The sequence below is a fragment of the Pundamilia nyererei genome, unplaced genomic scaffold, assembly GCF_000239375.1.
Source record: "Pundamilia nyererei isolate P.nyererei 1_Seehausen unplaced genomic scaffold, PunNye1.0 scaffold00016, whole genome shotgun sequence".
NCBI lineage: Eukaryota > Metazoa > Chordata > Actinopteri > Cichliformes > Cichlidae > Pundamilia > Pundamilia nyererei.
In genome coordinates this window covers 4663294-4676432 of record NW_005187417.1, presented here as the reverse complement: position 1 = coordinate 4676432, position 13139 = coordinate 4663294, and the positions used below count along the sequence as shown (strand labels likewise).

The following is a 13139-nucleotide window of genomic DNA, read 5'->3' as shown; positions in this document are numbered from 1 at the left end:
TTCCCACAGGTTAAATGGTGTGGATTTTTCTATTGATTTGAGGATCATAAACCACACAACAATCACATAAATTGCTCAGTGAGTTTCAGCAGATTTATACAGCTTTCCACCTTGTCTGTACCCAAGCATAAGCCATATAAGAATATAACAAGAATATAAAAATGCTTACTGTGAACGTCAGCAGGTTGTGAGCAGAAATCAGTAGCATCCCACTCGTAGTTCTCATCGACAGAGACCTTTCTCCTAGAGAGGCCATAAAACAAGGCATGTTTAATGCACGCTCACACACACTCATGACTGTCTACAAATGGAAAAGTACTATGAGCCACACTTTGAGTTCTCCCAGCAAAGAATAAACTATTTCATGTTTTTTGCTTCATAGTTTGTCAGACGGAGCAGAATGCTGAAGGTATGCTTGCAAATATTCAGAAATCTTTAATATTATCATCATTTTTTAAACAGTTATTAAATGCTTTCCTGTAGAACAAAGAAACTCTATAATCTCCATCTCATTCTCAGTTATGAAATATATTTTGCTTTATGCAATATATCAGTGTTTGATGTTGATTTTGATTCAAATGGATTAAATTATTTTGATGTTGTTCACACTGTATTCCAAAAAATAACAACACACAAACATCATCAGATGCTCTTCTACCTTGATAGAGTTTATACAAAATTGCAGGATTAAATTCCTTTTTTTAAAAACTTCTTTTTAACTTTTTGATATGTTTTAAAGAATAACCTTGCTCTGAAGTTTGGTTTTCTAAAATTGGGTATACAGCATATTACTGTAATCTGAAAACACAATGTGCAATGTTTCTTTCTATAATTACATTAAATTGTATATTAGGCTAACCTTGAAAGCCTTGTATTTACCATACAGGGTTTATTCAAGTTGCAAATGTAATCCCACACATTTTGTTCTATACAACATAATTTCCGTTATTCATTATGGCTTAATACCTTTGGCTTGATTCCATTTTGTTATTTTGTATGTCCTGGGTGTTCCCCTGGGTGTCCTCTATAGTCTCAGGTGAGCTTATGAGTGTTGGAGAAAGGTTACACATGGAAAGGCGCCCATTACTGGGCTCCATGCTTCCTAGGCCACTGCTGGCATAACTGCTGTAGCTGCTGCCAGACTCTGGCACTCCATCGTAGCCTCCTGCCTCCAATTCCAGTACCTCATGAGCATCGGTGTTGGGCAGTAAGCATATAGCGGCTCCTTTCACGGCCTCCAAATAACCTCCCTCCTGTTCCATGTCCTCCTGGTATTCCCCTGGCATTGTGGCAGCACTGGGTACAAGACAGGTCTCTCTTCTTGGTTCGTAATGACAAGGCACATTAGGATTTATTGTGGGCCTTTCTGGATGGCTCATTGAAAATAGAGGGTCAGCAGCAGCAGGAGTTAAATAGGTGGCATATTTGGTATCTGCATGATCATTTGGAGGAGAGCTGGAAATCTTCCTAGGAGGAGCACTTTGAGGTTTCCAGAACAGCGAGTCTGGAGGACAAGATGATGGAGCAGAGCAGTTTTCTTGGCTAAGAGAGTCTATCCATGCATCAGGAGTCAGGAAATTGCTTTCCTTCCGTCTTCTCAAGTCTAGACTCTGACTTCGCTGCTTAGAGAGTGATATTTTAGAGCCTTGGCTCGCAGCTTTCCACATGTGTGGTTCTAAAGGTTGCGAAGAATCTGGGACCCTGAATATATCATCCACAGAAACAGGGCCACGGCAGTTCAAGCTTGTGCTCCTCCTCATATCATGATGCCGACCTCTGCGGGTCAGTGTGCGCCCTTGTACATGAGATGCAATTCGTTGGTGCAACATTGGCTTTGCAGGCCGCACATGACACATCTCAAAGTGTGGCTCATCTACACTCATCTCAACACACAAATCTTCACCAGTGGGTTTGGGGAGCACTACCTCCACATTTGAAGAGCCTGGCAACGCATCAAGAGCTGAATTAGATCTTTCAGTGTATTTATTGCTGTAGAAAGACAATGTTGAAAGGCTGCCATGACTAAGATTGTTCTGTCTCTGTGCCTCAGAACATGAATCATTTGTTTGCATATCTAGGCCTGTGGATTGTGGTGAATCATTATAGCTTTCTGGTGCTGCCCCTGCTCTTTCATGTCTCTGGTGCTCTAGGGAAAGATGTGGGAGAGTTAATCTGGCTTTCGAAAAACTGCCTGCCTCCGCAGATTGAAAGGAAGTCTGTTTGGGCAAAAACGGAGAAGAATGACGATTGCTGGACTTTAAATATGAGGGAGCTGCAGCTGATGATGCGTTGAGATGGGTCCTGGATTGAATCAAAGTGGGTGGAGAAACAAGAGGATGCGTTTCCCAGTAGGAAGAAGATGATGATAAAAAGCTTGGTGAGAAACAACGGTTCTCCTTGCTGGCTAGGGAGTATCTGTGTGGCAAGGTGCTGCTCTTGTATTCCCATAAAAGCTCATTGCCACCATCCTCCCTCCTCTTTAAGTCTGACTGCTCGTGCTTTGTGGAGTTTCTTTCTAACGTGTACCACTGCAGCTCCCTCTCTAGTTCCTCCCTCTCCTGAGCCAGCTTCAGGCAGCGGTGCAGGTTCCCCCTTTCCCTCTCATGTTCCATTTGGAGCACCAGAGCGCTTGCAGTTGTAGATGGCTGACCAAGGCCAGCTCGGATATGTGGAAGCACTGGAAATACGGGAGTCATTTCTCTGTCGTGATGATGAATAGTGGCCAAACTACTGTCAGAGCACAAGCTGCTGAGTTCAGGAAAGCCATCATAACTTGACTTCTTGCAAGGCGGGAGATCAACAGAAAGCACAAATGGACGCTCTTTCCTGTCTTCCTTCTCCGAGTGCAGTGACACAGACCTTCGAACTTTAGAGTGTTGGTCATACCTTACACTTTTCTTGCTGTGAACACTCAGAGTCTCAGTGTCATACGGTGGGAGTGTGAATCGCCCATCTGGACCTCTAGAGATCATCTCAATTGAAGGAGAAATTAGAGATGTTGTTTTAGTGAGGCTGTCTCTGCTGTACTTGGACATAAGATGCTTCCTCCGATTATTATTCTCAGTGCTAAATGAGGAACAGTCTGTCTGCAAAGAAGAGGAGGTGGTGGTAGAGGAAGATGTGGGATAGTGGGAGCTGGCTGGAAGCAGGCTTTTCTTCAGCACACTGTCTGGAGTGCTGGTGCCTGAAGTCTTTCTGTGAGGGAGAGAGAGAAAAAGAGGGAAAGGGAGGGGTGACAGAAGAAAATTGTAAGAAAAACTGGAGGTGTGAGGGGAAGAGAAATAGAGGCAGAGAAAATAAGACTGAGCAAAAGTGAAAGAGGGGGCGGGAGAAATATATAGAGAGAGACCAAAACAGCAGCAGCAGCAGCAGCAGAGGATGAGGAAGGAAACAAAGATATGCAATAGAAAATAACTGAAGTGCTGGCATTTTCAGCACACTTAAAGGAAGGCAGAGGGAAAGGTGAACGGGAGGTATTATAATGAAATGATAAAGGGGTACTTACATTGATGGGGAGCATTTATAGATGGCAGTTGGGGGCTCTGAAAGGAAGGGAGAGGGGCAAGATGGTATCTGACTCAGTAGGATACAACCACACTGACCAAGACGTAAAAACATAATCAACCGTAATAAGAGCCCATTATAGGTCCCGAGGCACCCAGGCTTGTCCAAAAAGTTAATTACACTTACATTTATCAGCCACTAATGAGAAATTACCCTAATTAGCAAGTAATGTAAATGACATCAATAACTTTTACAAGTGAATGGACGAAGGGGGTGGACAAGAGGAGCGCCAAATCCATGCAGTGGGCCATGATTTATATAATGGATTGAAAGTGCTTTCAATATTTTATTGAATAAATGATTATATTCATGATGCAGTTCATCAAAGTGAGTGTCTGCTGTGTCTCTGGAGTGAGGAGCATTTTACCATCGCTCTTCTTTCTGCGGCGCTGGTTCCTCTTGCGGTTGATGATGCAGGCGGACCCCAGCAGCAAGACCAGGGCCAACAACATGAAGCCGACCCCACCCAGGACACCGGCCAGTAACGACTCTGGGACGAACTCCAGGAGCCGGGAAGTGGACGGATAAATCTCCATACCTGTGACATGATATAGATATATATGTATATATGCATATATATATATATGTGTGTGTGTGTGTGTGTGTGTGTGTGTGTGTGTGTGTGTGTGTGTGTGTGTGTGTGTGTGTGTAGATGGAGAGAGAAGGATATAGATGGATAGAACTATAGGATTACCTAAATATATACTTGATTAAAGGGGAAAGCACAAACTTGAGAACAATAGCAACAACAGAATAATACTAAAACAATGAATTTACATTCTACATGATTAAAAGGTTTTTAGGTAGATTTAATCTCCAGTCTACATCCCTGATAATAATGTTCATCAAATCAGCAACTTAATTATTTTGCACAACTTAATCTGTCAGATGTAAAACTGAGATTATCAGCAGAGCTGTGTTAATCAACAGGATATTGTTTTGGTGCTGATGGTCCTACACCATTAGGGGTTGCAGATTTCTGTTTAATATCTCTGTACTCTAGCTAATGTAACATTCATGCCATATTCACATAATAATAAGAAAAGTGCAAATTCAATCACTAACTCTTTTGAGAAGTTATTAGTGGAGCCATTTCAATCATTCAGGCTTCTAATGGACAGCTTTCCCTGAGGCCCTGCTCTAATTTTAGTCTAACGCTGGGAACAGAGGGATGGGATAAGAAATATAGAAAGAGGGGGGAAAGAGTTAGGACAAGGAGACTGAGGAAGTAGAATGGGTTCAAACAGAAGGTGGGGAACAAATGTGAAGTGAGCAAGGTTGCTCACCAAACCTACCTGCAGTGGAGACATTGACTGATGGACTGGGCTCGCTCAGCAAGTCCCCACGTCGAGATAGAAGTCGCAGCTCGTACACACAGTCCTGAGACCAGCATCCGCACACACACAAACACACACACACAGTGGGGAGGACAGAGGATGAAACCACACTTTGTCAACACCGGATTGTGCTTGCAATGCTAATGACGTTCATTTGAATTCATGTAGGCCTATACAGGAGAGAAAGAGGAAGGATGAAACAGACTGGAGGAGAAAAAAAAAGGCAACGCATGCAGATTGAAATATGACAGAAAAGTGATGACTGCCATGAAGTGTGTATAATTGAGAGTCTGAAAAAGTAAAACCACGGAAGGAAAGCTTAGATAAAAATCTCAAAGGCATTCAACAGGGAGCATGGACTGATTAGTCTCGCAGGGAGCAGCGTGTCTGGCTTGTTACCTTGTGCAGACCCGGAACCACTATCTCGCTACTGTTGGCACTGATGTCCTCGTCCAAATTAAACCACTCCCCTTGCTCGGTGCGGGATTGGAGAACAAAGCCAGTGACGGGAGGGTGCTGTGCTTCAGAAAGGGACCATTGCAGAACAACACCTGCTGAACTCCGATTAGCTGACAGCAATGTAGGGGGCTTTAGTTTATTTTTCCTTGGTGGAGGATCTGATGCAGAGAGAATGAGAAAGAGCTTCAGTCGATCAGCTTGATATGTTCTGGCGGAAAAATTAAATTACACCAGAGGAAATTGCTACAGCCACTGATGCTCAATCTTCAGAATGTGAGGGGAATAAGAGAGAGGTTGACATTAGTCTTTTGCAGTGTACCAAACAAGAAACACATAGTCATCTTTATGCAGTTTGGTAAATTCAAGACTTTTTGATAAAACATATCCATCCATCCAATTTTATCTATCTAATTCCTAACTGAAACCACTGATATAGCATGCTTACTCCTTATTTTCAGGATTATCATATCATTACAATTAACTGCTGCCATGAATGTTTAACAAAGACAAACTAACGTGATCAGGTTGTTTGTTTCCCCTGAGTCTAGCCTTTATTTTATTTTTTTTTGGCTCCCAACATAAATATCTTAAAAAATAAAAATCTAAATGTTATCTTTTTACTTCCTATCCAATGGATTTCACCTTCAAATTAATTTCCATGATCTCTCAGATGTCTCACAGATATATTTTCTCTGACTGGAATGAAAAAAAAGTTTCTAGCAAGGAAAAGAAAAATCTGCATTTAACAACATTTCCACAGACTGCAACAGCCACAACTCCAGCCTTCACGAGTCTGAGGCAGAGGACTAAACGGATTTTAATGTACTATCCATTCATCTATGAAGAAAAGAGTAGTGCCACTGGGTGTATAAACATTGCATTTTAATGTTGGTTTTTGCCCTAAGCTAAATTTTGATAATTTTTTGATGACACCAGAGAGCTGTAAATCACACAAAATACCTTTGAACATATGGGCCCAATGCTGGACAAAAAAAAAAGTTAAACATGAAAAAGAGTGACAGGCATGCTGGCAGCTCTCTCTATTTATACTGCTCTGACAGTGCTTACATGCTAAGCTTTATATATGTTTTTATCTCCGTTTAGTGTCTTAGCATTATTTAGCACAAGCTAATGGGGATATCGCTAGTTTAAAGTAAAAAAAAACAACTTTATATTAGACAAAGATCACTTGAGTGAATACAGAATGTAATTTTAAAAAAAAGCTATCCAAACCTATGTGAAAAAGTAACCTATGAACAATGATCTGAAACACACCAGCAAGTCCACCTCTGAATTGTTCTAACCCAGACAAAACAAAGGTGAGCTAGTCAAAGTTTGGAATTAAATTCAAATGAGATGGTTTTGCATGACCTAAATCGGGCCTTTAATGCTTGAAAACCCTCTAGCGTGCCTGAATTAAAACAATTCTACAAAGAAGAGTGGGCCAAAATTGCTCCCCAGCGATAAGAAGGTTATTAGATTTAGGGCCAACTTTTTTTCCACACACAGGCACAGGTAGGTTTGCTTATTACCCCCTTAATAAATTATATCATCATTTAAAAACTGCATATATTATTCATTTAGTTGACCTTGTCTAACATTAATTTTTTTTTGATTTGAAACGTGTAGCAAACATTAAAAAGAAAAATAAGAAATCGTGAAGAGAGGAAATCCTGTTTCACTGCACTGTATTTTGTTTCCAGTTTGTGTCACTACAGGAATGCTTAAATGGGATCAAAGAATGCTATAAGAGTTGCAATGAGTGTGCAGACCTTTTGTTTTATGTGTTTATTTGGCATTTTAAGTCTGTATTTAAAAGTAGCAATAGTGAGATAAGAAACAACACATGTATGCGAACCAGTTAATCAATTTTTGGACCGAGCCTGAAATGTGAAAGACGTGAAAGATGAGATAAACCCATTAGGTTTCATCTTCTAGGCACCGAAAATCATGACTGAAAATGATGTTTAGGTTTGTGCTGGGGAATAGACCAACTGATGGAATAACTTACAGACTTCTTCAGTCACAACGTTAGTTGTACTGCAAGAACATTATTATTGTCACTGAGAGCTGACTCGTGTATTTATCACACAACAGCTAAAGTTTGCTTTTGGCCTTTGGGCAGAATTAACCTTAATTAGCTGCAGCTGAGAGTGAGGAGGAATACAAACATCTGATAATAGATTTGTTAGCTTTGGAGCTTTGGAGTGAATCAGACAGCAAATCTCCATTTTGTGCCAAAATAAGATCATCCTTTGAAATTGCAGCTCCGTAGACAGATTTAGATAAAACCAGGGGATGATACTGACCCAAAGTCCGTGTAGTGGCGATGTCACTGAAGGGGCCAGTTCCCATTTTATTCTGAGACAGGATACTGAACTGGTAGTCGGTGGAAGGAGACAGGCCTGTCACCTGCAGCCTAGTGCCAGAGGAGGGGGGCACAGGCACAGAGAACCAGTCCTGCTTCCCATCATCATCACTTGCTGAAATCTTTTTCACCCTGCAGAGGAGGCGAGACAAAGAGAAAAGGAGTGAGAACAAAAGAGGAGCAGGGAATTCTGGGAGTGTGATTTTATGAAACATGACAGAAAAGTAGGTTTCATTAAACATTCATATTCGTCATCAGCTCCAGAATGTGTGGCAGAGACGGCACTGATGTATCCTGTGAAATTGCACAGAGAGCTTGCAACTCCAATTATAGTGATTTTCATGTTTCTACCAGAGCTGAGGTTCTACACGTCTTTTCTCTACAGAGAAAATTACCTGACCTTAAGGCTAAAAAATACCCTATTCACCTATTCAAAAACAGCAGAAGAAATATTAATACCAGTTTCAGAAAAGCAGGTTTTTTGTTTTTTTTAAATGATGACTTGGACTCCATCAGTGCTACTGGTAACATTAACATGGTTAAGCTGACTTTCTCTTTTGATATTCAAGTGTACAAAGAATTCAGTGCAGAGACCTTATTTTACTGTGTTCTGCAATAAGCAAATCACTTTTATTAGGAAAATTACAAGAGCAGAGACTTGTTTCATTTTCAAGAGGAATAAAAAGCTGCCCAAAGAGCTATAACACATATGCATGATTTTTAACATTTCTTCTGCTAGACGCGACAAAGTGCAACAAGAACATGTTTTTTTTTTTTAAATCATTTGTGAACATAACTGAAACGTATGGTGATTAAAGTTTCAATAGGTATAACTTTCACATTATACCCAAATATCCTTATATGCTGAACTTCTTATAGTAAGACGATCATCCTCTTGCTTTTCTCACTGTAGTGTTTTCATTTAACCTGTGGTCACGGCAACACATGCTGTGACCACAGGCTATCAAAGGAAGCTGCAGCCAAGACTCGGGAGGTTGTTTATCCTTCATGGCTGATCTATTTTAGTATTTTTGAAGTCGTTTAGATTTATTTATGTGCTCCTTACTGTAGCACTGACCCAGTTCCCTCTCAAGGATTAAGACAGCTCATCTCATGTTCATCTGATGTAGCACTCTCAGGTTACAGTGTGGTCTTTGAAGAACTTTTGTGTATCTCTGTACTAGTATTCTCTGACATAAAAAATACATAGTGATCTAAATATAGTTTATTATTTATTTCTTGAAATTAATTAGAAAATATACACTTCGTGTTCATGCTAAACTTTATTTTTAACAGTGCACACATAATTCTGGTTGTTTTTGACCAAGTTCCACCAATTTAAGATTCCTTTTATTCTCTCCACCACACCACAAGCATATCTAAAACAAAATCCATTCATCTATGATTCATCAGAACAAAAGTGCTGATTCACAGGAAAAGAAAGTAGGCAGATTATCCTCTCTTTTGTCAGTAACCTTGTATTGTAGCTAGCATGGCCACTGCATTATAAAGTAATGCTCTGTAGCAGCGTTTTTTTTTATTGAAGCTGCCAACAAGTGATAACAGATAAATGAACTCCTCATTCGGGAGATCAATAGAGTGATACCACTGCTGTCGATGGCTGCCATGGTTACTGCCCGAAAAGAAAGTGGGTGGCTTTACACCCACCAAACTGAAAATGTCTGTGCTGATCCTCCATCAAAGCCTGCCTCCCAGGATATGTTGGCCTGCTTCACCCCTGGAGACACGGACAGAGAGGTAGCCGCATGGGGACTGGTTCCTGTAATGGAGGGAATGGAGAGGTGTTGATGGAAATCGGCCAGCACTTCAACTACCTGGAGTTTAGAGGCCATCTCTCTCTGTACCACATTTATCCATCGGAGGCGGAGTGGAGGCACAGGCATCTGGCCTGTGCTGGGTGTAATAAAGGTTTACACAGGTATACAGAAAATAATTTGGGAAAGTAAAAACTAAAAATGTGCACAGCTCATGTAATCACTGTGTGGTTATGGTATTGTTAGACAGGACTCACCCAGAACAAATACGTGTGTACTGGTCTTTACTGAGGCTACACGATTAGAAGCGCTGCACTCCCACACCCCCTGGTGGTCCTTGGTCAAAGGCTGCAGCAGCAAAGAACCATCCGGTTCTACGGAGTAGGAAACGCTACGAGCCAGGCCGACCTATCAAAAACACCAAACCATTCACATGTGGAAGAAAACTCTCTGTGTTGGCATAATCAGATGTACCTATAGCATGAATGAAACATCTTATAACTTTCACAAATAGCTGGGACATATTAGGACAAACAAATTACAAATCAAACACAAGTCAAGAGTTAATTTAACTTGTGCATTTCATAGGCAATTTAATATGCATTGCTGACCAGACATATTGGGACATATATTTGTTGATAAGCTTATTTATTGATTGATTGATTGATTGATTTTGTTTGGGCTCCATTGAAAAATTGAATGTAGTCCTCTAGGTTTGAAAAGCTAATGCAGAACTGCCTTAAACCTGCAATTCTTCTAATAGCCACTGGGGGCCCTGTTTGTGAAAAGAGGTCTGATTGTACACCAATGACTGTAGAAACATCACATGATTCATTTATGATACTGTTGTTGTGTCCATTGAAGAGGTATTGTGGAGAGCCTTCAAACCCTGCAAACATGTTGCACCCCAACTCAACATGGACAATGCTGTGTATGCCGATTGTTTGATAAGTGGGCTAGAATAGGAAACAGAGCCACAACAGAGACCAGGAATGGAACAAAGGTCCAATTCACAGTGTCTGGTTTTCAAAAATTATGGCAGTAGCCAAAATGGTTAAGTGAAAACTTCAAATATCTGCTGGGTGAGTGTACTAAGGTTATACCCACATTATATACAGTCTACTGTCTATACTCCAAGTGACTGGATTTGAGATGTAATGACAAAGGATGTTAAACAGCAGATTTCTGCTAAATTTGAGTCGTAAAGTTTACAGCATGCATAGCAATTTTGTTATACAACCATCTGATTTTTGCCCTTATTTCTGTGAGTGTGGATATAAAGTCCTTTTTTTAAATTGAAAAGTAGGCAATTTCATAATAAAAAGTGGTGATAAAGTTGCTCTTTCAACTGCTGACTGGTCTCAATCTCTCGCAAGGAAAGACACTGATGCACTGATTTTGCTTCTGGCTGCACTCATCATCATTTCGTCTAGTTACTTCTTAGACTAGTCAAATGGCAGCAAGAGCATCTCTTATTTCTGTAATGCGACTTATTTTCAAGTGAACTGGAAAATCTGCGTAGGATATTATTATACAGGAGATGAGCTCAAATCCTTTAGATAACTAAGAAGATGGCATGTTAAGTGCCTACAGCACAACACATCATAGAGCTGTACAGGACTGTTTGCATCCATCCACACCTCCTTTATCCATGTTCTTAGATGAGGAGGAGGAGGATCAACTAGAAATGAATAAATTAGACCTCTGTCCTTTGGAAGCCTAAACAAAATTTTTGCCAACTGCAATCAAAACACACGCCTCCTACATGATACAGCTCCACCAGCTACTACTACCCACAAGCTAAGGTCAAGTACAGATTTATACGATGGGAGGGGTTAGGCAGTCACCCCTCAACGTGTTTTACTGGATACATTTATGTATACATCCCTAAGTGCAAGATGAGTCATCATGAGTCAAATGGATGCAGGGTGGAAGAGTGAAAAATATTGTCTTTACTCATTTAGAAAAGTACATCAGGAAAACAATAACTGGAAATGTATCTGTTTATATACACCCAGACTGCATCATATGTACTCTATGTCCTGTGCCATCACTGACTCATGTGTCTGATTCTGATTTCTGAGTAAACAATATAAATTGAAGATCCGTGTAAGCATTTGCACTGACATGAATAAAACAGGACAGCTCGCTTTTTAAATAAACCACAGTGGGTAATTTACCTTGCTCCAGGTCACTTTAATTGTTGGGTCCACATTTCCTTGACAGGGGATAAGCAGTGTTCTACCAGCCTCCACTTTATACTGTTTCTCCGGAGTGATGCTGAATGAAGGGGGATCCTGCGAATTGCCAAAACAATATAGCTGAATTAAGGAGTCCGCAGCAATCCCAACAATGGATTTTAAGACTGGATTACTGCCGCTTTGGACAAGATTATCTTAATAACAAAAGGATTAGCCACACAATTAACTCCCCAATAGTGCCACCATTGTAGTTACTCTGAGTTGACTTCTATTAATGTCAGAGGGCTCACGTCAGAGTAAAAAGGTCAATAAAATGTCGTTTCTCTTAAAGTTTTTAATTTGCTGTGACAGATACAGTTGTGGCTAATTAAAATTATCACAATTGACAGCTCAGTCATAAGAACAGGACAGATTCGGAGGCAGATTCGATGAGCTTTTAGGTCACATCTAAACCACAAAGGCGGTATTTGTGGTGCGTGAAATGTAATCTGTCTGTGTACATCATTACAGTGGCTTCATGTGATACACAGCATCCCTGTGGTGAGAGACCCAGGTGGCCTGGACTGCACACTAACCTGTAGAATTACACTAGTTGGTCCAGATGTGCCCATAGTGCCATAGCTGTTGTACGGAGTACACCTGTACATGCCCGCTGCATCATCGTTGACAGTTGCCATGAACAAAGAACCATCTGGTGCTAAGGTCCATCCTGGATACTGAGAGAAATGCACAATTTGTATACACCTCTCACAGTAAGAGGTTAAAAGGAACTAGCACACACAATTTTGAATAATACACCAAGTAAATGTAAAAAACATATTTTAAACAGGAAGTAGGCAGAATGCTCAAAGAGCTAAATGGCAGGAAATCCGTAACCAAGCAAGCAAAATATGCGCTTTTCAGATATGTATGAATGATTCACTGTATAGTAAGTACAGTTTTTGATATTTGTAGTCCCTGCTACACAGATTCCATCCAAATGGCACCGTTTTTGCAAGAAGAGATTTATGATAAATGTGAAAAGATGTGATTTTTGTCTGATTAGAAAAGATTTTTTATTTTTTTATTTTTCTCAGTCAGGTCAGTCAAAACACACATAACAGAAATGGCCTGCAAAGCTTTCAAGCATTTGCTTTTAAAACTGTAAATTTTCAGTCATTTTTTTGTTCCATTAAGTCACAGTTGGAAGGCTTGTGTTTAGCTTTGACTGTGCAAAAGGTTGCCACTCAGTCTAATGAAGTCAAAATTGCTATCATGCCCCCCCTCCCAGAATGAGGCAGTAAGAAAGTATTACTGTGGGTATGAGAGCTTGTGACGTCCATGGTAGAATTGGAATAATTGGCAGAATAACAGCCTGACTCTAGCGCCTGTGTCCCACACTGCAGGAATCTAACGCATTTCCTGTGGTGCATCTCATCTGCTGACATGTCCACAG

The 13139-nt window shown here is 40.6% G+C and overlaps 1 protein-coding gene across 1 annotated transcript in view; it reads right to left on the bottom strand.

Moving 5' to 3' along the window:
• Window positions 1-959: 959 nt before the first annotated feature.
• The window catches only part of igsf9a (immunoglobulin superfamily, member 9a), a 57039-nt gene continuing 44859 nt past the window's right edge, over window positions 960-13139 (bottom strand). The window contains exons 10-19 of the mRNA XM_005725663.1: window positions 12280-12420; window positions 11684-11800; window positions 9761-9911; window positions 9397-9508; window positions 7670-7860; window positions 5301-5518; window positions 4860-4944; window positions 3932-4102; window positions 3506-3542; window positions 960-3195 (exon numbers count right to left, since the gene is read on the bottom strand). Coding sequence (XP_005725720.1) covers window positions 960-3195; window positions 3506-3542; window positions 3932-4102; window positions 4860-4944; window positions 5301-5518; window positions 7670-7860; window positions 9397-9508; window positions 9761-9911; window positions 11684-11800; window positions 12280-12420 — 3459 coding nt within the window. The remainder of the gene's footprint in view (window positions 3196-3505; window positions 3543-3931; window positions 4103-4859; window positions 4945-5300; window positions 5519-7669; window positions 7861-9396; window positions 9509-9760; window positions 9912-11683; window positions 11801-12279; window positions 12421-13139) is intronic.